This window comes from Gymnoscopelus microlampas, assembly GCF_963454915.1.
Source record: "Gymnoscopelus microlampas genome assembly, chromosome: 18".
In the NCBI taxonomy this organism is placed as follows: domain Eukaryota; kingdom Metazoa; phylum Chordata; class Actinopteri; order Myctophiformes; family Myctophidae; genus Gymnoscopelus; species Gymnoscopelus microlampas.
In genome coordinates, this window is record NC_139955.1 from 36,131,821 (window position 1) to 36,154,644 (window position 22,824).

General features: G+C 41.9%; 2 protein-coding genes across 6 annotated transcripts in view; one reads left to right on the plus strand and one right to left on the minus strand.

The window, feature by feature from the left end:
* Nucleotides 1-4,414: 4,414 nt before the first annotated feature.
* On the minus strand, nucleotides 4,415-10,980 carry trmt12 (tRNA methyltransferase 12 homolog). 2 transcript variants are annotated; one of them, XM_084042132.1, is made up of 7 exons: nucleotides 10,841-10,970; nucleotides 9,048-9,213; nucleotides 8,452-8,650; nucleotides 8,213-8,363; nucleotides 8,006-8,115; nucleotides 7,541-7,698; nucleotides 4,415-6,113 (listed from the first exon to the last, which is right to left on the minus strand). In XM_084042132.1, the coding sequence occupies exons 1-7, from the start codon at nucleotides 10,891-10,893 to the stop codon at nucleotides 5,736-5,738; spliced, it is 1,215 nt and encodes a 404-aa protein (XP_083898258.1). In that variant the 5' UTR covers nucleotides 10,894-10,970; the 3' UTR covers nucleotides 4,415-5,735. The 2 variants fall into 2 exon arrangements, with proteins under 2 accessions (XP_083898258.1, XP_083898259.1); XM_084042133.1 differs by lacking the exon at nucleotides 9,048-9,213 and having other exon boundaries at nucleotides 10,841-10,980.
* zdhhc9 (zDHHC palmitoyltransferase 9) overlaps nucleotides 8,295-22,824 on the plus strand; it is a 35,791-nt gene continuing 21,261 nt past the window's right edge. For 3 of the 4 annotated variants that reach the window (XM_084042127.1, XM_084042128.1, XM_084042129.1), the window contains exon 1: nucleotides 14,614-15,597. In XM_084042127.1, the coding sequence (XP_083898253.1) occupies nucleotides 15,431-15,597 (167 nt within the window). In that variant the 5' untranslated portion in view covers nucleotides 14,614-15,430. Of the gene's footprint in view, nucleotides 8,372-14,613; nucleotides 15,598-22,824 lie in introns of those variants that run through there. The other variant, XM_084042130.1, reaches the window with a different exon arrangement.

Sequence of the window (22,824 nt, forward strand, 5' to 3'; positions counted from 1 at the left end):
TGCAGCTGTTGTTGATCACCGCTCAAAAATGTGGTAGGCCTACTGTTGATTTCTAGAGAGGTCGACTCAACCCCTCCTCATCGAGTCAAAAGTATACTTGGTAAGTAAGGCGTTTGCTGCATTGGCTGCATTGGTGGGGAAGTGGTTTCATGGTGGTTTTTGGTGTGATAACATCAGGCACTAAATACAAAACGTGTGATGAAAGTTATGTAACAAAAACAAAAAAGTGGCTGACAAAATGGGAACTGGTGGAACACTAATTGAAATTGACAAATGGGTTCTCTCTCCTGATAGGAAATTATTGAGCAACCTGAATTTATTTTCAGAGACCCCAGGCCTACACTACACAAAGCTATAACAGTGATAATGAATGAAACAAAATTATAACATATTTCATATTTAAGACAAATGGACCATTTACAACTTTTAAGATGAAAGTGTCTAGTTGTATTAACAAAATAATGGAGAGAGGGCTTAGACTTTAAGTATCATCACAATTTTGTATTGCAAGTATGCGCATAATATGTGGAAACTCTTTGCAACAAATATATATATACTAGAGTTTCGGGGGGCTACGCCCCCCTCAACCCCAGCCGCGCACGGGGCCCAGCGTGGGCGTGTGTATATTGGGGGACCCAAATCGCGGGAGTGAAACTGTGGAAAAGTTTTTTTGAAAAAGGAAAAAATTTGAAGAAATAATATTTGTTATGTTTCAGGGGGTCCACAGGGGGTCCGCGGACCCCCTGATGGTCCACTGACCCCCTGTGGAGTGTTGGGACGCGCGGGGACACCCCTGGAACATTGCGGACCATTTCGGTGTTTTTTTTTTTTCATGAAGGTGGTTGCTTGTTTCTGGCGCAGGCTGTGCAAACCTGGCAACCCAGCGCATGCTGCCGCACGTTTAAGTGGCGTAGCGTCATGAGGGTCAGTGGGGCCGTGGCTCGGTCAGTGAAGAGCCTGTAGTGCGGATGATATGTGGCATAGAGGGGCAGATTGTAAATCCACAGAGGAAACATCCGTGGGCTACCATTGGTTCAGCGATGTGTGCGGTCGCCCTGCGGCCCCTCCTCCTCCACCAATGTGCAGTATTGAGAGCCCTGACGTCACAACAATTGGAGCGATGGGCACTGCACTGTGGTTGGTTATGGTACACCTAGGGCCCAGGTAGAACCCAGTTAAAGCCTGCATGGGCAAACCCAGTTAGGACCCGCCTTGGTCCCACATAAACATGGCTAGTTGGGGCCCACCTAAGGGCCAGGTAGAAGCTACTTATAGCCTGCATGGGCATCGCAGTTGGGACTGAAGTGGATGCCGCTGACATTGCTGACATGGGGTCCATATGGTTTAGCCCACCTTGAAACCATATGGGAACTACGCTGGCATTCTGGCTGTAATGCAAACGCTGCATCATACCTGCAGTGTGTAGTTTGATGTTGTGTGTGTAGCAGATATACCTGCAGTGTGTAGATCAATGTCCATAGGAAAGTCAATGCCCAGCAGTGTTTTTTTTCCCCAGCAGAGTTTCTAGTGTCTCTGTGTCTCTCTGGAAGAGGTTGCACATGAACTCTGCAGCCGCACTGAGGCGCTCCAACACAAACACTCTGACATTAAGCTGCTTCACACAACAAACATCAGCACCACGCTGCTGTTTGTCCAAAAGACACAATATCTCCTCTCCCACCGACGTCATGTGTTCATTTATCGACAGCCGTACAGACTCCTTTTGACACATTTTACGTCGTTTATCCAGCTCTCACTGACTGTCCACATCGGGCTGTTATTTTGCTGCGAGCAAGTCAACGATGTGAGAGATTAGCTATCACAGACGGACGGACAGGGGGTGAAACATAGTCTTGCGCCATGCCTTTCGGCCTGGCGGAGACAATAAAAAACCTAAAGTAAAGGAAATGGCCATTTCTGCAACAGAAGTAGTCAATAAACTATGCTATGAAAACATGGGCCACATTGGCAAAGAATGTAAGAAAGAGGCAATCATGTAGAAAATAGCCGATCTGCAAGCTTACAAAGCCTCTGAACGTGAGGCGTGTCGAGCTTGTAGATCGGCTATTTTCACAATATTTACTTGTGGAACGGAGTCAAACAGAATGGGGGGTCCCAGATCAAGTACGTGTATTTGGGGGGGGGGGGGGGGGGGTGGCGGCGTGAAAGGGTTGATAAACACTGCTGTAATCGGAGCGAAATTATCTGAAATTACTACATGACCATAATGCAGCGTAACATGCGTTGCACGGGGCGGTCCTGCCATTAGGTTAGTTACTGTAGTTGCTGTGGAGCTACATAGTTCTCCAGAAGACACACACAAACATACACCATCTACAATGGACGAACTGAGCAGCAATATAGACATTCACCACACGAACGTGCATTGTTGACAAAGTGATTGCACAGCCGCTGCAGGCATGACAACCAGGTTAGCGTTAGCGACATGGCAGCTATCACAGCGCCCTGTCCGTCGTGCTGCAACTGCCTGTGATGGCTACAGCAGTAACAGCAAGCTGTCTGCGATGCCATTGTCTGGAGACTGCTGTTAGCGTGACACGACCAATGAGAGTGAGCGCTGTAGTTGTTGCTAAGATACGGTGGCGTCTCTGCCCCATAGCTTGTAGATCTCTCACACATGATTGGCGTAGGCTGCGTTGCCAGGTCTGACTTTGTGTCTAAGCAATGGTCGGCTTATTTTTGCGCGCCTTTGGGCTCGTTTGCATTGTGCGCACGGCAGCGCTTGTTTAGCGTACGTCAGCGCGACGTGGCAACGGACGTGGCAACGTGAAAGGTGATTGGCTGGTGAAAAGAAACACCCGACGTTACACCAAAAATGGTGCCTGGAGAAAATGGTGACCAAAAAAAAAGTTTGGAAAAAAAGGAAAAAAACCCCGCAGCGGCTGCGTGCTGTTGTGGTGATGAGGTCGTGCGCACGGTAAACGGTACGAAGCTGGCTCCCCTTCCGTTTTGTCCGACATTTGGTGAGTAGAATTAATTATGTTGCGCGGTGGAAAAGGTGTACTGAGCAGTGAGATGTGCCCTACGCGAGGCGTAAATTCAGCGTGGCCGCCGTGGCGAGTCAGTTGGCCACATGTGGTCTGGCGGTGCGTTGTTTAGTCGATAACAGAGCTGTGGGGTGTGGACACCGAGGGTGCGGAAGTTGGTCGCCATTTATATAGTTAGATATGATTACGATTCCTCAATATGAGGAATTTGTCTTGGTTACACTGAAGCAACGGTCGAACAGTGTCATTTCAATTCACAACTATTTAATTTAAAATATGAACATAAGCTGAAATTCCTAGAAACTACATAATGACAAATACAATGTACACTATAAACTGTAGAGGCTGGTGTAGTAGCATAGCTACCTGCAGATACAGTAAATTAATATAATTACTGTACATGTTTAAAGTGTACAGAGTGTTTGATAGAAGTTGGCAATATTCTCTCCTGCTCGCTTCGGCTGTAACCAATGACCACATTGGCTGACTGGATGTTCTCTATCATATCAAGACTGATGGAGAGATAGTCTCTCTGCTCAGAAAACCTAGGTTACAATTACAATGTAACTTTCATCTGCTGCTGCAGTCTGTCCTTGTCAGTACGAGGCAGCCAACCAGATGGTGGTGGATGCAGTGAGGATGGACGATTCAGTGATGGCTGTGTAAATCTGGACTATCATTTTCAACAGCAGGTTTAATTTCTTCAGATAGTGCAGGAAGAACATACAAAAGTAGCAAAAATAACCAATCTACAATAGCTGATAACCAATATTGGAATGCACAGTGTAGTCATGTGTGAGAATAAACGTATTTTGTGGTAGCACTTGTGACACCTAGACCCTGAGGATAAATTACAGATCTTAATTATCTCATTTAAATCACTTAATCCATTACATCAGGGGTTTGAACTGATTATGAACCAGGGACCACCACCCTGTCTAAGAATCAACCTGGGGACCGATGTTGTGTTGGGAGGGGGGGATATGGGCATGGTGTGGGGGGTGGGGGGGAGCTTGAAGTTAAATAATGACTGTTAATGGCTTAATTTAATTTGTTAATTTGTGGTGAATTAAATCAAGCCCTTAACAGTTGTTATTTAACTGAGATATGCTAGTGGTCCAGAGCTCAAAAAAGATTGATAACCACTGATCTATTCCTATCCCATGGTTGCCCTTATTCTGTTCTCTTAACCGTCTAAATAAACGCTAATGTTAACTGATTCATTGCAACTTATGTATGAGTGAGGAGATGCATGCGATTGATTACGTATATGGGACATAATTTCTAATACTGGTGACTCAACCATAGCTCCCATAATCCGGTATACTTTCCCTTGAGATTCTAACTCCCTTTTCTGTGGAAGTAATTGACGTCCGACTTCCCAGTAATTTAGTGCACTGTTTCTAAACTAGTGGTTGATAAAAAAAATACTTCACTTTCCTACATTACTAAATCCATGGTCAGGGACCACATGCAATGCCTTCACCATTCACGGACCACCAGTAGTCCATGGACTACCAGTTGAAAACCCCTGCATTACATGAATGTGTATATAAACCAAAATCCATGTATTGTATGGAGTCTGTGTCAGGGTGCCAAAAGTATTCAGACAATACAATAGCATTTTAAACTTTTATCTTTTGCGTAGCCTTTAGCATTCAACATTAGACTACACTAAAAAGTCTTGTTTTTGGATTAAAATAGGTAAAATGACAAGGTGAATGTCAGTTCTATAAGAATAATGTATGTTCTGAAAATGGGGAGGAAGCTGATTAGATAAAAGATTTTGTTAATCTTTACAACAATATCAAATATATGCATATTGCCCGTTGAGTCTTCACACTTAAATAAAAATTCAGGCACCAATGCATATTTACACACAGAAGTGAAAGATATGTTTTGACAGCATCTGTCATCTCAAGTTTTTCCAGCACTGCTGCGAATTCTTTACATTAACAATTATTCATCAGCATCATGAAAAAATATAAATAGGTTTTCCTTTCTCTTTAAACAATACAATGTATAACCTTGCAAACAAGGCTTAAAGGATTTGTTAGTTTGATCTTAACAGCTGGCCAGGGCCATTGCTAGGTTACAGTAAGATAACTAAGGAGGGTGCTCAGTGCTGATATCAATAAATATGGTGGAATAATATCTCATTATATAACATAGTAGAGCGGTACTTTGAAGTTGAGACAGTATGTTGAGCACACATGAGTTTGGGTTGCCATTTCAAGCATTCAGTGAAATGGGCAATCTAAAAGTTCACAATGTGTTGTGAGTTTGTAGATCGACCATTTTTGCTACTTTTGTGCAACAAAGTATAAAATCATAAAAAGATGCAATATGGATATACAGGGTTATACTTATAACCATCATTGGAATGAATTAATAATAATAATGAATTGCATTTTTATAGCGCTTTTCCAAGTGCTCAAAGCACTTTACAATGGTTCATTCATTCATACGGGAGGGGGGGACATTGGGAGGTGAAGGGGCGAACAGTCGACGCCAGCGTCCTCACTTTTCCCACCAATGGTGGCAAGCTAGCACCGACTAATTAATTGGAGGCAATGTAGGGTTCAGTGTCTTGCCCAAGGACACTTGGGGGGCCGGGATTGAACTGGGAACCTCGCGGTACCCAACCGGCCGCTCTACCAGCCACTCTACCCCTGAGCCACTGCCACCCTAAATTGTAGTGTTACGTAGTTTAGCAGTCAGTTCAGCTTAGAGTGGTCTGCACTCCAGGTCCAGCACCACATGGTGAATATGAGGTGCATAAGACTTGACATGCTCTATATGCTGGATACTTGTTGTCCACGGTCCGCAAGTGATGTCTTTTAATAGAGCGGCAATTCGGTTTGCTGTGTCATCAGCCCAGACTTGCCAAACCTCTCTGTGGGTCTTCTTCACAGAGGCTGTTTGGTTTAGTTCACTGGTAGCTGGATTGACTGCTGGGCTGTGTACTGGTGAGGTAACATTCTGGTGAATGTGTAAAACACCCCCAGTCTTCCTCTTCAGCAGTCGACAGGCAACAGGCCAGCCCTCCTCAGAGCTTGGTATTAGTCCAAGGTTTACTCTGTCTGCAACATCACACAGCTGGAGCTGAGAATCATCAAGCAGATTGGTTGTTATATGGTGTTCGAGTTGCCCCAAGACATTTAAGTAAAAACAGTACTACTGTAGTAGACAGAAATGTGACCGCTTTCAACCTGGCATTCCTATTTTCTGCATGCCATTGTAGGCGAACATTTGAAAAATCTACAACTCACAACACATCAAAATGCACTGCATTGTGAGCTTATAGATCAGCTTTATTTATTTATTAAATATATATATATACACTGCTCAAAATAATGAAGGGAACACTTTGATCCCTTACATTTCTTTGAGCAGTATATATATATTTTCTCTTCTCTCTTATCACGGTCAAGTAGGTTCACAATCACAAAATATCCAGAATTCAGCGTTTATTTATTTTACTGTTTTTGAAAGTATAAAATAGAGCTTAATTGGTTAACTAGTAGCTGTATTACTGTATGATATATTGTGTTGACCATTTCCATATTCTGATGGAAAAGTAAAAAAAAAATATTTTACAGTTTACAAAATGATTGGAACGACTGCTCTCTTTCGTGGAATACTCACTAAATGACTCCAACTGTATTTTTTTGTTTTTGTGTTTGATGTGGACTGAAGCATGGGTTGGGCAAAAGGGGTGCAACTCAACATTCAAAGTGTGTTTCTAACATACACCTAGGAAAGTTTTAATTAAAGGCCCATATCTATTCTTCAGTATTTTCGAGATGCATAATTCTTATGGATTCCCTTCCCCAGTCAACTGAGACTCTACTAAAGGAATACTCCACTGTTTTTCTACGTCTTTATTGGTAGAATTAATGATCACTGCATGATGCTAACGAAGTCTGTCAATGCTCACTGTATTGCAGAAGCAGGAAATTGAAAGGTTGTCTGCGTGGATGGCATAATCATGCAGACATCAAAACTACAGCCAATTTCCACTCTCTGCAATGGCCTTGAGAAACAAGATTTCACAGTGAATTCTGGTTATTGTAGGACCAGACATCAAAGTGCCTGGCATCTCTATTGGGCATGTCATTATAGGAAAACATTTTCCAATGTCACATCTACAAGCTCACAACACGAATCAATGCAACATGTTGTGAGCTTCTAGATCAGCCATTTTTATGCAACACCGTCATACAATCATAGTATAAAATAGAATTAAGTGCTTAATGGTTTATTGCATGATTAAGTGGGGGAAGCTTCAGTCATTGTAAGTCAATGATGATTTATGTTGAAGAGTGAAGTAGTCCCACACAGCTTATAAACTTTAAAAGTTTAATGTGACGTTTCGGTCATAGACCTTCATCACAAGCTGCAGCAGGGTGTGGAACTCCTTCAACATGTCTTTTTGTTTTACACAACTGCTCTAAACGAATTTCTTCAGGTGTAAAGTGTCTTATTTATTCTTATGAAATGAATGCTATGAAATGTAAAAAGAGACTTACTTGTCTGTTGTCTCCATAGTGAACAGTACAGCGATTTGATACCTTGTTTTCCTCAAGGTTTTTCCTCAGTGCTATCACTGCATCAGCATTCCATTCACAAGCATGAATGTGGCTAGCTCCTGCATGCACCAAATATGGGAGAGTAAAGTATCCAATACCTGAGACAAAAAAAAGTTAGGATTAAGTGTACTTATTCACTAAATTTAAGGGGATTGTGAAGTAAAATATGTGATTCCTCTATGTATGTATGTATGTATGTATGTATACAATAAGAAGTGGATGAAAACATGGAAACTAGTTTCAGTTAGCGATGTATATGTATTAAAATTTCGTCCAATAACCGATTTAATGTTGTGGTAACCTTTTAAATACAATAACAATCCAGATAATTTAAGATGGAATCACAGATTCCTGTGTGTAAAATATTTTTTATTTATAGATGATGGTTCTGTATAGTTTTCCTACCTGCATATAGATCCACCACGGTCTCCCCTCTGCAGTCAAAAGCAGCTACCCGGAGCTTCTCTGTGATATTTCCAGCCGAGAACATGGATTTGGTAACATCAAAGTCATACCTGAAACAATAATAGGACTTTTAACAGATGCAACTTCATATGTGGCACAATGTATAACATAAAAAGACAGTGCTGATTGATTAGGCCTATGTTTCACCTTATTCCATTGTCTATATGTGTCACCCAGCTGTGTTCTCCTAAGAGCATGGTCACCGTAGGCGTTCGAAAACCATCCCTGGAGATTTGGCTCATCTGTGCCAGGCGCTTTGCACACAGCCCCTCGGTGACGGCTGGCCACAGCTCTTGACCTAGTGCAGTAAGTATAATGTATTGTAACTGAATATTTGGCACACCTCTTGATGAAAGCAAAGTGTAACCGAAAGGTAAGGCTGTTACCCATTTTCTTCCACACTGGCAGAGAGAAAAGGTTGTCTGCCAGTATTACCAAGTCTCCATGACGTTGGTAGCTGTGAGGAATGTCCCCTTTCAGATCCTCTGTCCAGCTCTCTCCATAAGATTCCAACAGATCCTGCAGGACTTTAATTAGTTTATTGCCAGTTGTCCTTCCCCTCTCCCTCTTTGATTTTTGCAGTGCCTGTTTCAGAAACGAGACCAAACAGTGTGAGTGAAATGTACTGCATTTTTAAACAAACCAATTCACAGGAAAAGGCAAGGTCTTATGCACACCTGATCAGCTCAGAGACGGGTGCGTAGACAGGGATACAGCTAAAATACAATAAAATTAACCACACACCGTCTGCACTTGCACAATAAGGACAACTTTATTTAGGCAACGTTTTGGTCAATAGACCTTCAGGCATCTGTTGCCTGAAGGTCTATAAACCGAAACGTTGCCTAAATAAAGTTGTCCTTATTGTGCAAGTGTAGACGCCGGTCATTTTATTGTATTCTATACAAACCAATTCACCCATTGATAATACTGGAGGTAGTAATACTGAATAGTACTACTCGAACACAACAGCCTCCATTACCTGACTCCAAACAATTTCACAGATACCATTGGAAGCCACTTGGTTTTTGAGGCTTTGCAGAAGTTTTGATAGACAAGAAGGTAAGATGGGCAGGGCCACTCTCCCATCATAGTTTTTCTGTAGACAGAATCTCAGGTCTAGAATTCCTTGGGACTGCAAATCTGTCCTATGAAATAATAATAATAAACAAACAGTAAAAGAAAACAAAATCAAAATAAATTGTTTGATCAAAGGTTTACCAATCAACTGTCTGTATGCAGGATCACAATGGAAACCGGAATTATTTTTGTGTTATCCCTTTAATAATCATTGTAAATTCGTACCGTACTTATTTGCAAACTGTTAATGAAGTGTTCAAAGTAAAATTTTACTTGAGTATTTCCAATTTCCAATACTTTTACTTCTACTCCACTACATCTCGGATCCAAATATTGTACTTTTACTCCACTACATTTATTTGAAAACTTTAGTTACTTAATAGATTTAGATTATTACAAAACAAAAACACAATAACCACTTCCGCCCTACATACATTTCGGCCATTTGAAAATATTTCCAAAAGATTTTTATACATTTGAAAACTTGAAATGGGACATTCTGCATAATGAGTACTTTTACTTTTGTTACTTTAAGTACGTTTTGTTTTGATACCATACTTTTGTACTTTTACTCAAGTAAAATTTTGAATTCCAGACTTTTACCAGAATAGTTCTACATTGCAGTATTGATACTTGTAAGGAAGACATGTGAGTACCATATCCACCACTGGTGATATGACATACATTTCATGTATTCCATACATTTCTTCCAGTGCAGTGAGCGCATATGTATGGGGCACACAAATCGACAGGTGATATTAATTACCCCGCAATAAACAAGTCAAGTGGCAACTGGCAACCAAGTCCCAGCATTTCATTATTGGGTGAGTACAAATGGAGCGCTATGAATGAGTCGCCGACGCAGGAGGGCATAGGAGAAGTAGCCTTAGATCAAGACTATCGTATATGTGTTTGATCGTTTTGTCATTTTTATATCTACAAGAGTCTTAGCGCCCCCCCCCCCCCCGTTTGCCCTGGAATGTCACCAGTAAAGCCCGTATTTCTCCAAACAAATGTACAAATGTACAATGCAAAATATTGCCCCACATGTTAACTAGGTGTCCGGAGTATTTGTGCAGTGTATTAGTCCACATTTTTCAATAAAGAAGAGTTAATGCCGTCTGTGTCCAATTCTGTCGGAAGTTCCCAATGGGCGGTAGTGGCGGGGCGCATCCGGTGAAAGCCAGAATTACACTAAATGTAAACAGGAAGTAAACGAGGGGGGGGGAATGGCGTTCGGCGAGAGACGGGATTAAAACACTTCTTTATTGAAGAATATGGACTAATACATAGCACAAATACTCCGGACACCTAGTGAACATTTGCGCCAAGCGGGTAAGCACCTTATATTTTGCATATTGTACATGTTTGGAGAAATACGAGCTTTACTGATGACATTCCAGGGTAAACTTTAGTATCTTACTCCCGTAGATACGAAAGTAAAAGTCAGACTCGATAAAATACATACGATTGTCTTGATCTAAGGCTAGATATGTGGCTGTGTATATAAATGGAATACACTAAATGTATGTGATATCACAGCTAGCGATTTAGTAGCCTCAGAATGTCTATGATCTTACATTAATTTAGTGTATTCCAAATGTATGTACCGTAAGATCATAGGCATTCTAGGGCTAAGCGATTTCGTTGCAATTACAGTATATTTAAGCAAATATACGTTCTCAACCGAGGTACCTCATTTTCTGTGCATGGCATTGCGGGACACGGACGCACGGAACGTGTTCCATTTCAACGGCCCACGAATACAATATTTGACCAAACAAAAGTAATCGTGAAAAAATGATATCAGGAAGAAGACCTGCAATGTAATCTTAAACATGTTCCCTGTCGGACTATTATTATGACCGGACAGTTTGAAGTGGAAAACTTTATTGTAAAAAAAACAGACAAGTAATGATGGACTGTAGGTCGTGTACATCCATGACTGCAAATAAGAATCTCAAGCAAAGATGCCTTTTAAATGCAAAACATTTGAATGGGACATCACTTCAGTGACTAAATTATATCGCAAGCTCACGGCCAGTCGGCCACTCTGTTGATGAAGGTATCATCATGTACCAGTAGGTGGAGACAAAGAGCCAAAAGCTTACATTCATAACAAGCTTGTATTAATAATGGCATGTTACATCATAAAAGCTAAACCACGTTTATTTCCGTGATATGAGCAATTCCTTCTTCAAAGGACTGATCTCTATTAATTAAATTGGTGGTAAATTAATTTATGGTAAAATGTTTTTTGTTTATGAGCGGTGTTTGTGTATGCTGAACATCTAATTGAAATGTCTTTGATAAATGTATTAACAACATAATACTCAAATGAAGGGCATGAAGGCAAGCTGTCCCCACTGTCCAACAACATGTTATGACCATTAGACTCTGAGGCCGAACTAAAAATTCTGGCTTCAAAAGTTATTGAAGCCAGAATTTTAAGATTCTAGTATTTGAAACATTTGCACACTTGACTTTGGATTCATCAAGCTCTCCTCACACAGCTTTTATTATTTGTGTATTTATATTTCAGACTGTCCTGAGATAAAAAAAACGACTTCAATCACCTATTCCCATCCGCTCCACATAAAAGTGGCACACAATATCAAATGTTTGACTTTTACCTGCCAGTACACCTGGCATTCAGCCTGAGTTCGCGGTTCAGCCGAGGATACTCCTGACAAGCCCTTAATCACTTATGGCCCTCCGTGGGTATTGATGTAAAAAGCGAGACTCCAGCTGATGGTGAGTGATGTGTGCTATCTTATATCTACTACTTTACAGCTTCCGGTACATTAGTGGAAAGGACATCTATTATCCACTCTGGGTCATTTATGGTTTTGTCCTACCTGCTGCTCATGGTAATGTTATTGTACATGTCATCTATTAGTGTAGTCCTTTGTGTGCACACTTAAGGTATACAAATGGACCCTTAAAACAAAAATATTTTACATCATAATATTCCTTTTTACGTTTTTTTTCTCTTAATAACACCGTCTGGTTGTAAATACTTTACTTTACTTATAGTGTTATGACTTAGTCTAATATATTGATATTTATATTGGATCTGATCTTCCTACACGCAAATATATACATATAACTTCTGCTTCATTGAATAGTACAGTTGAGATGCCCCCGGACATAGTACACAAAAGCAAGAAGTGCAAAAAAGGCCTCTGCTAAGTATGAGAATAGATGATTTTCCCCCCACACATTATGTATAACCTTTGTTAAACATAAAAACTAGTTGATTATTATTATTATTTTTGTTGTTGTTGTTACTACTAGACTGGTGCCCGTACTCGTGGACCATGCAAGTTGGGAACGATGTAAATCAGGAACGATGCAAGCTGGGAATCCACGCCCACATTTGAACATTTGATTGTGTGTAAAAAAAAAACGAAAATACTTGAAAACCGCAAAAAAAAAGTGAAATATAATATAATATAATTAAATATTCAAATATTTTTTGACACAGAATCAAATGTTTGATGGTCATGATTCAACAGGAGCCTGAATGGCTTGGTGCAGGCTTAAAATAATTTATATAAATATTTTTGGAAATCTCTATGGGAAATGTATGGGTTTTCGATCTGTGGCACCACAAAATGGCTGCAACTGCTATGCCCTGTACCAGTTGTACACCACTGTCAGAGTACTCACTGTACCCGTTGTTAGTTAGGGCACCCACTGCGGTACCTGCGGGCACCGGCGTACTCCATAACGAGTATATGCAATGACACGCCATTGTACTTGTTGTCAGAGTACCCGTTGTAGCAATTCTGAGTACCCAGTGCGATCTAGACAGATTCAGCTCTGCACCTGCAAATTCAAACAAAACAAAAAAAAAATCGGGAATGCAAGTTGGGAACGATGCAAGTTTGGAATGCATGCCCCACCCATTTATGCAATATCCGTTGTAGCCTACTTGTTGTACTTGTCAGAGCTCCTGTTGTACCCGCTCTCAGAGTACCCAGCGCAGTACCCACTTGAACTTCCATACGACCGATCGACTAAACATGGAGATACAGGGATCCCTGATGTCGTCAAAAACTGCAGACGTTGTGTTGATGATGTACATGCATGGGCATGCACGGATGGAGTTCCATTGTACACACTACTAGCACTTGGTGCAGCAGCACAACGTGAAGCAAAGCTCGGCCAATCCGTGAAACCACCGGATTGTCCGGAAATGCAGAGAGAGAATGCACAGAGATTCCAGACTAATATCTATGCAGTGATATTGGTCTGGCCATGCCAGGCTAACTCACACACACACACACACACACACACACACACACACACACACACACACACACACACACACACACATACACACATACACACATACACACATACATACATACATACATACATACATACATACATATATACACACACACATTTGAAATATTTATGTCCACATAAACAGAAGTACAAGAATGCCTTGTACAAAGGACATAAACACTGCCAGTGCAGTCAGATAATGGGAAAACTGCCAGTTACAAAGTGCATGTAAGGCAGAACATTGTTACATATAATAATGTTGGCATACTACTTGACAAACACAGCAGACAACAATCATGGGTAAAGGAAACAAGGCCTCCTCCAAATTGAGCGGCTTCCTATAGCTGATATTGAGCAGTACCTTGCTAACTGTTTGGCCCTCCTTTTGGAGAGGCCAGCCATTTGAAGGCCCCTCACAACCAACTTGTGCATGTGCCCTATAGGGCCTAGGCTACCAAAGATAAAAACCTAAAGTTTACATCTGGAGCCTAGCTCTAAGATGGTCTGCTCTAGCTGATGATATTTTAGCACTTTGGTTAGGAAGGCTTCCTCTAAGCTCTAATCAAAAGTACAGCCGACCTCGAGAATGAACACGCACACGCACACACACACACACACACACACACACACACACACACACACACACACACACACACAGGTTTTGTGAATTTAAAGATAGATAGATGACTAGCTGATGTTTGGAAAAGCCACCTCAGATGATTGCTAAAGAATGTGGCTTTAATTTGTCATTTTCTTTATTATATAAGTGGTAATACTTTGGAATATTTGGTCCCAGCATTTGGTGGACTGATAACAATTATATGATGCAGATAATTCAATAAATCAGATTTTTTTTCTAACAATCATGTACCATATACTAGTGTAGTTTTGTTACACAGGAAAATATTCCCTTGTCATTGGAATGTATAGGCTTTAGAGTGACCACTTGAGGGTATAACCTCAGAAAAATGTGTAGCTGATTAAATTCTTTATTTATTTTGAAAACAAAAGTTGTTTTATTAGATGCATGTGGTTTACATTTTATGTTTTTTCCTTTGTTCTTTCTTATTTTATTTTACCTGTTCTGTCCCTTTAAGATTAGACAGTTCAATCTAGGCGTGTTTCCTGCTACCATTGACTAAACCAGACAAGCATTGCATCCTGCGGGAAAGCACAGCAAAATACACCTTATCATACAGGCCAACGACTATTTTTATTTGCCTGCTCGGAATCGAAACGAGGAATTATTTTTTTTATTTTCGTAAAGAATTGGGCTTATGCGCCATCTTCCAGTATATCTTATTCTCTTATAATTTATTGGAACATGAAACATTGCGCCTGTTTGATCATTTATGATTTATCGAGATGATATGAATGTCAACTGGCCAAGGTCCAGTCTTCAAATGCAGGAACCACGACTGGATATTTTTTCTCGTCGCCAAAAAGATCCGCCGCAAGCATTTGGATACATTTCAATCAACAACAGTTTACAATATTCAAGGGACAGCAGCAAGGAATCGAGATTGTCAGCTTAATAGAGGCATGGGAGCTGGATATCATCGGAATGAGCTGGTGCATTCATGAGAAGAGAAGCACTTGTCTAAAAAATATGGATGGAACGTTAGTGAAGATATGACCGCGACGCATATACATACATTGATAAAGACGCTTTATATACATTCGTCGCGCTGAGATACATTTATATTCAGGCTGTTATAGAACCGGTCATGCGTGTTTGGATTGTGTGACATTCTTATTCAGCAGTATTTGTTAGTCTACTACCCCAGGCTGTACGACCACACCATCTTCATCGATTTATTGGCCTGTCATTATTTTAGATCATCCATGGACTGATTTAATACCACCACCACCGGAATGGACAAGGCTTACACTTGATCTTTTTTTTTGTATTTATCTTAAAGCTAATGAATCCTGCCATTTAGCAAAAAGGACACCTATACTGGCCCGAAACCGAACGAAGGCATCACCATGTCGGCGGTGATGATGATAACGCGCAAGGTGCGAAAATGGGAGAAGCTCCCGGGTAAAAACACTTTCTGCTGCGATGGACGAGTGATGATGGCCCGACAGAAGGGCGTCTTCTATCTGACCATGTTCCTCATCGTCGGCACCTGCTCGCTCTTCTTTGCATTCGAGTAAGTGACAGTCATTCATACATAGCCTTACATAAGTTGTTCTCAACCTTTTCAGGCCGCGACCCCCCAAAATATTCATATTTGAACTGGAGACCCCCCCAAAATAATCATATTTAAACTGGGGACCCCCCACCCTTGCAAGCACTTGGAATTGTAGGAGTTGAGGTATTACATTTTGTTTGACTGAGTTCCACAGATAAATATTGTGAAAATAGCAGATCTACAAGCTCACACGTTGTGAGCTTGCAGATCTGCTATTTTCACAATTTCTGCCTCTTATTTGACAATTTTATAGGTATTAAAAAGGTATTAAAAGTCCTTTAAATTGTCACTTAACTGTCATCTGGGGACCCCCCCCAAAATCATGTGGGGATCCCCCTGGGGGTCCAGACCCACAGGTTGAGAATTGCACTGCCTTACATCTCTGGTCGTTGATGGCCAATAGCGGCTTACTGTCAAAATAGTGCAGCTATTGTGACCCACTCACACCACCAGCTCTGCTGAAGGGGCCCTGTAGCATGTCTTCGATCAGTAGACTATTGTTTGTTTATTCTGATGCATGCTCTACATTCATAAAGGCACATTCTGTCAGACACTCAAACTGGAGCCCAATATTATGTCCCCATGGTCAGCAATATGGACCGTTTCGGATTGTGGTCTGTGTCTACTCTTCGCTCAAAATTCACTCCAAGGGACAGCAGGGATTTACTATTGACTACTCCTGTAGTGTTTAATATTTAATTGGCTCTGTGAAAGGGCCTCTTGTTGTCTCAGCATTTCTCCTACAGTATCTATCTCAACCCACTAGCACAACCCAATGGATCCATTAGAACACACACCATCAGCAGCTCATCATTTGCAGCATGTGTTTTCCCAACTACTCTTAAGGATTTGTCTTAAGAGAACACTTGTTTTTATTTATCAATTTACAGTATAGTCTATCAATTTCTCAACAAAACACTAGCCCATGATCCCACCCACCCCATTTCCCTCTTCCTCTCTGTCCTCCTCTCCTTTTCTCAACTCTACAATCCCACATATCAGGCACAATCAAAGTCATGGCACTGTAACCGTATTTTGAGTATAGGTGGGCCACAGGACAGCTACCGGCACAAATTGAACGAACCAGCTAGTTAGCCGGGCATTGGCCAGACTGATAACGTGGATTCATTCTCACGTTCCCCCCCCCCGGTATCAGTCTGGACTTCGGCCCATAGGGAGCGAGGATGAGAAATAAGAAAATTATTTTGATGCTTTTCACTGTTGTACGGACAGCAGTTGAAACGCAGTCACTGATTGGCCCGATAATTTTCTGATTTCTCATACTCGCTCCCTATGGGCCGAAGTCCAGACTGATACCGGGAAGGAACGTGAGAGTGAATCCACGTTATCAGTCTGGCCAATGCCAGGCTAGCTAGTTGCTGCTCCTGCATTAGCACAAGCCCATCCCATCCCTGACTCCTCTGTACTGTTATGGCAGTGTGCTCTCCTCTTAGCCTGGACAGAAGGAGCTGTTGTCCGGCTTGGGCGAGACTGATACCAAGCGCCAGGGCTCCGGGAGGCCTTGCAGTGGCTCTTGGCTGGAGGCTCGATAGCACAATACGTTTATATTGCAGCCCAGAATGATCTCTCCAGGGGCATAGATATCAACATGGAGATTGAGCCAGAGAGGGAGGAAGGGATCAGGGTGGAGGGGTGGGGTAATCCTAAACTCAACCATTACAGGGCAATTTGAGACATTATCTGATTTGAAACCCCTGCGTGACAGAGTGTGGCCATACTCTGCGATAAGGCTTTGAGTTTTGGATGCATCTAATGCATCTGGATGAATTAAATGCTGACATTTGATATAATAATTTGTGTAGCTGTACCAGACCAATAAGCAAATGTGTTGTGTTAAATAGGCCTTTGGGCAAATAAGCAGGAGAATATTATATAATATACAGTACATGATTATTATTATTCATTTTTTCATTTTATTTATTTATATTTACCTTTTTTTTTTATCGTAGAACTGGTTAGTTGTACCAATAGCAATTCAACCCCTATGTTTTGATATGTAACCATTATTATTTGGGTGTAATGGTACAAACAATCATTGTTTTGAAGATAAAGAATGAAGATAAGCATGTTAATTTTCAAACGGCTAACCACATAAACCTTGGTGTCGCTATTTTGGGCACATTTTCTAAAGTTTGATTGGCTATTTGTCATATAGCAGTAGCAGTACTATGTATGTTGTTGTGTGACAAATAGACTTCCTCTATATTAACGCCTTAAGCCCTATATTATAATTAGGACTTAATTATCTGTGAGAAAAAAAGTACCAAATTTGTGATATACTATTGTTATAACCATGATCCCTGGAGGAGAACCAACCTCTTGCTTTCTTTCAGCCGCTGGTCTTTCTAAAGCGATTCCAGCGAGTCAATTTGTTTGAGACCGTGCAAAGTACTGATGATGCGTTCTTATCTCATCATCATCTGAGCTCCACCACACGCACTGCCTGTAGCACTACTCTCTGAATGTGAGGATTCATTGCTTTTGGTGTTGGCTTCAGGGTGAGCCGTAACGCGCTGGGGCACAGATGGAAGAACAGAGAGACCAGTGTCCATCAGCGTAGCCTGGAGCACTTCCAACAACAGCCAAGCAGACGTCTCATTCTTATCGCCGGGCATCAGCAGCCCATGTCGAGAGGCGGCACTATGCAAGAACTAGCGCTAAATTGCGGAAATGAGCTACGAATACACAATCAGACAGAAGGCCAAACAAATGGGTGTGTGAGTTGGTGTACCCAGTCTGTTTTCTTACTTGCTCAGCAGATTTAATTCAAGGATTGTGTGTTGGTTTTGCCCCCCCTCTAGTCAGCAGTGATTCTATTTTTAATTGGATTTAACATATTTTCATTACACTGACTATTACTGTACTGTATGCTGTAAACGGGAACTTGCCTGTGATAGGAAGAAGGCTTGATTATCCTCTGGCTCATATTCTGCATTTCATGTCCCCTAACGGTACGTTTTAACAGCGGGCAACTCTGGGCGATGCCGGGCGACATCGCCCAAAAAGATAAAGAAAATCCATCTTTTGGACGATGTCGCCCGGCATCGCCCGGCATCGCCCGATCGCCGGCTCTCATAGACTTTCATTATATTTTTGGGCGACGTCGCCCAGTATTGCCCGCTGTTAAAACGCAGGGTTAGAGCTACTCACATCCTATGTCACACATACAGTACATGTAACACATACATTACATCCATAGTGTGTCTCTCTATGTTTGTGTCAGGGCTGGGCAATATATTAATATATATTTATATCGATCGTGTTATATGAGACTAGATATCGTCTGGGAATTTAGATATCTTAATATTGTGGAATCGTGATATGGCATTATGTGTCTTATCACATCATTATCATCACACAATACGATATCGTCACAGACTCACAGTATCGATATCAAGGTATTTGGTAAAAAATATTAGATTTTGCTCATGTCGCCCAGTCTTGGGGTGTGTGTGTGTGTGTGTGCAGTAGTTAGCGTCCATGAAACTTAGCCAGAGGAACAGGAGTCTACTGGCAGTGTGTCACCTGGGATGACGAGTCATGCCAGCAGGGAAGGCGCATGCATGTAGTGAGGAAGACTGCTTGTTTTGTCTGTGTGTTGTCGTGTGCAGGTGTTCACAAGGCCACGTGTGTGTGTGTGTGTGTGTGTGTGTGTGTGTGTGTGTGTGTGTGTGTGTGTGTGTGTGTGTGTGTGTGTGTGTGTGTGTGTGTGTGTGTGTGTGTGTGTGTGTGTGTGTGTGTGTGTGTGTGTGTGTGTGCGCTTTATTAGATTATGGTGTCATAAGGTGGAGGACACAGTGTGCGTAAAGTTGCTGATGGAGTGGCCCCCTCCTCCAGTAGTGGGGTTGTAAGGAGGGGAGGTGCAGTGCTGACCATGCAGAGCGTCTGTGGCCAGGGGAGATCTGGTAACAGAGATCTGAGTTCCCCCAGCCACCTCCACCCCACCCTGCCTCCCAGTCAGCCCGTCAAACAGCGGCTCCTGGCTGCAGTTTACCAGCCAGGACCTGTGATTTATGCCCAGCTGACAGTACATGCCCCATTTACAATAACCATGATATACTGTCTTTGTTCTCCGCGAGCTGCCCTGGTAGAGGGTGTGTTGTTTTTGTTGCTGGTGAGGAAGAGATGCTTTTACCCATATCATGTGCCCTGCAGGTAGGGAATCAATTTCTACACAGTCAATTCTGGGGTGTTCACTTAATCAGATGAACCCATACATACAGTACATGCATACCTATTCTGGGCATGTCATAATAGGCGAGCATTCGGCGAAAATAAGCAAACATTCTGTGAAAATAGCTCTACAAGCAGACAAGATGTTGCGATGTGTCATATTGTGAGCTTGTAGATCTGCTATTTTCAGCAAAGATGCGTCGAGGGAAAATAGGAGGTGGCCAAGTATAGATCCCTGAGGGACCCCGGTCAACAAAGTACACGATTTTAAGTCAAATAGACTCATAAGGGTCACTGGTGTGCACTCACTGCATATCTAGTCTGAGTTTATGTATTTCATTTTTTTAGGAGGGGGCATAAGGTTTCGGACTCTACTCGGTGTGTAGATAATTGTGGTACTGGGATGTGTTGTTATGCATATATTGATTTTTCCATAAGCGCATTATGTGGCCCTTCCCTCTAGCTGCCAGGCCACTGGTGTTGTGTTTCATGCGCCTGAAATCAAATCATTCTCATCAGATTCACTATTATTTTTCATTCTGCCCTTGTATTTAGCAGTTCAGCTGTTTCAGGCTCATGATGTAACCTTCTTTAATCCCAGCTGCTTGATGATTCCTGTATTTCATGTCACAGTACTTCGTCCATCAGTTATATCATACAGTATTTAAGTGTTGCATAATAAAGATAGGATAGGATTTAAAGGTAACAGATTGTAGCTTTAATACATCCATTCAGAAATGCACTCGCAATCCGGATTAGGATATTGAAGAGGTAAAAATGTTGTATCTCTGAACAGATATTTGTAGCTAAACTGCTCATACTGTTGCTAGTGGTCTGCATGCATCCGACTAGGGGAGAAGGAATATCTGCCGCAGAGGGATGGATGAAGCTAGCTTTTTATCAGAATTTCTGCTGGGGTTATGGATGGAGCAATTTGCTGTGGGTGGGGAACTAAATTACATTTCCAGCATTTGTGTAAGCGGTGCTCTACAATAAAGTTACATTATTGTTTTTCTTCGTAGAAAGGGAGCGTGACTCACAGGTAATTCAGATGTTGTTAAAACAAAGGGAAGTTACAGAGTGTCTCTGTAGATGTGCTTGCACAGCAAGCGCATAATTAATTTATATTTGTATTCTCACAGATCTCCAATGGCTTGCACCTGTAAAAAGGCAGAGCATGACATGTTCAACTTGTGCAAAGAGTCAGGATTTGCTCAGGAATTAGCCTACATCTGACTTTGATATGCTCTTGGGCTTAGTCATACTACAATTGAGATGATTTGAATTCAGCAAGAATCCTTCAGAAGCTTCTTATCTCCAAGCTTGTATCATGCTGTGTTGAGAGGGAAATCCCACAGATCAAAGTGTAGATTAGAGGTTCCTAGTGGCCGCCTGGGAACCGTAAACTTCCCAGTTCAAACCCTGGCTATTCCTGGATTTGTGTGTAAGTGTCCTTGAAAAAGACCCTGAACCCTTAACTGCTCCAGATGAGGGTGGTACCTTGCATGGTTGCCTGCCTCTTGATGTCGGTGTGTGAATGTGAAGCTAACTCAAGCGCTTTGGATAAAGGTGCCATGGAAATGCAGACCTTTTACTGAGAATGCCCCAGAGGCTAGACACTAGACAGTTTGCGGTGAACTTTACACCCCACATAATTTACCTAATGTCCCATGGCAGAGACCGTGATGGTGACTTTGCATATAGCAAAAGTGACGGTCATCTTATCTCTTCTGTGTATTCAAAGAACACATACGGTTGCATTTTAGGAGTAGGCCTCATGCTTGGGATATGACGAAAGTCCACTGTCTAATGATTTTACAGCAGTCGCTGTGGCAGTCCATTAAGTCTGAGCTAAATATAATCTTCTCTATTTGCATGGCAAGGTTAGAGAAAGAGGGGAAGAATAAAGTAAAGAATGCCTTAGAAATGTACTCATTACTCCATAGTTTCAGGCAGGTGACACTAGAGAAATAATTTCCCTGAGGGCTGATTGATGGCCTTGTTGGTGGAAACAGATTTCGCTGTGTGGGGAAAGGGGCCTCTTCCAATATTTGGAGTTTTTTGTCACGGCTGCGGTGACTGATAAACACCCACAGTGTCACTGCCACCCTGAGGGAAACGGCCACGTCCAGGAAGGATGTCGAGTCCTCCTGATGGGAAGCGATGATGGAGTGTGCTTTGAATACTTACCAGTCATCAGGACTGCAATTACACATTACCGACTGACTGCGGGCCTAGGCCGAGTCCCCCGCCCCACCCTCTCTGTCTGAATTGACTGGCTGTCCTCTGCTGTCTCTATGCTAACAAATGGAACAAGCATTCTTTGATCTGAAGAGGTGGAGGTTTGTATCGATTTAATCTGTGCTGACATTTTTCCCCCATTGGTGTGAAAAAGCATCCGTTGGAAAAAACTAATCAGACCCGTCTGGCAGGTGTAGTGAGCCATTGTGCCAGTGTGCTTAGGTATGCTGACTTACCTGCCTTGTGTAGATGCTAAGATACTGTACTAGGAATAGTTGGACGTTCGCTCCTGTATTATGTAGGCAGGCAGCCTTTTTCCCCCCCTCTCTCTACTCCCATTCCTTTTCCACGTTTCCTCTGAGCTGTATGTATTGTGGTGTAAGCAGGAAACGCCATCCAAACAAGACAAAGCAAAAACGTTGTTGATAACGGAGATGAGAGAACATTCCAAACCAAACGAGGACAGTTTCATTCTTCTTCTTTTTTCTTGCATTACATAGCATGTATCTTCAAATCTGCATTTTGACAACATTTTTACTTCACATAACATAATTATTGTCAGACACAATACCCCATATCACAAAGCTTAGTGTATTCTGACGATATCAGCTGTGCATGTATGACATGCGATACTCAGTTAGTCATACTGTACAATACTGTACAACAGGATATGGCACAGTACGATCGAATCCTGTAGCACTATTTAGCATTGCATTATGAATGTATGATCCCTCCGCATGGGATGCAGAT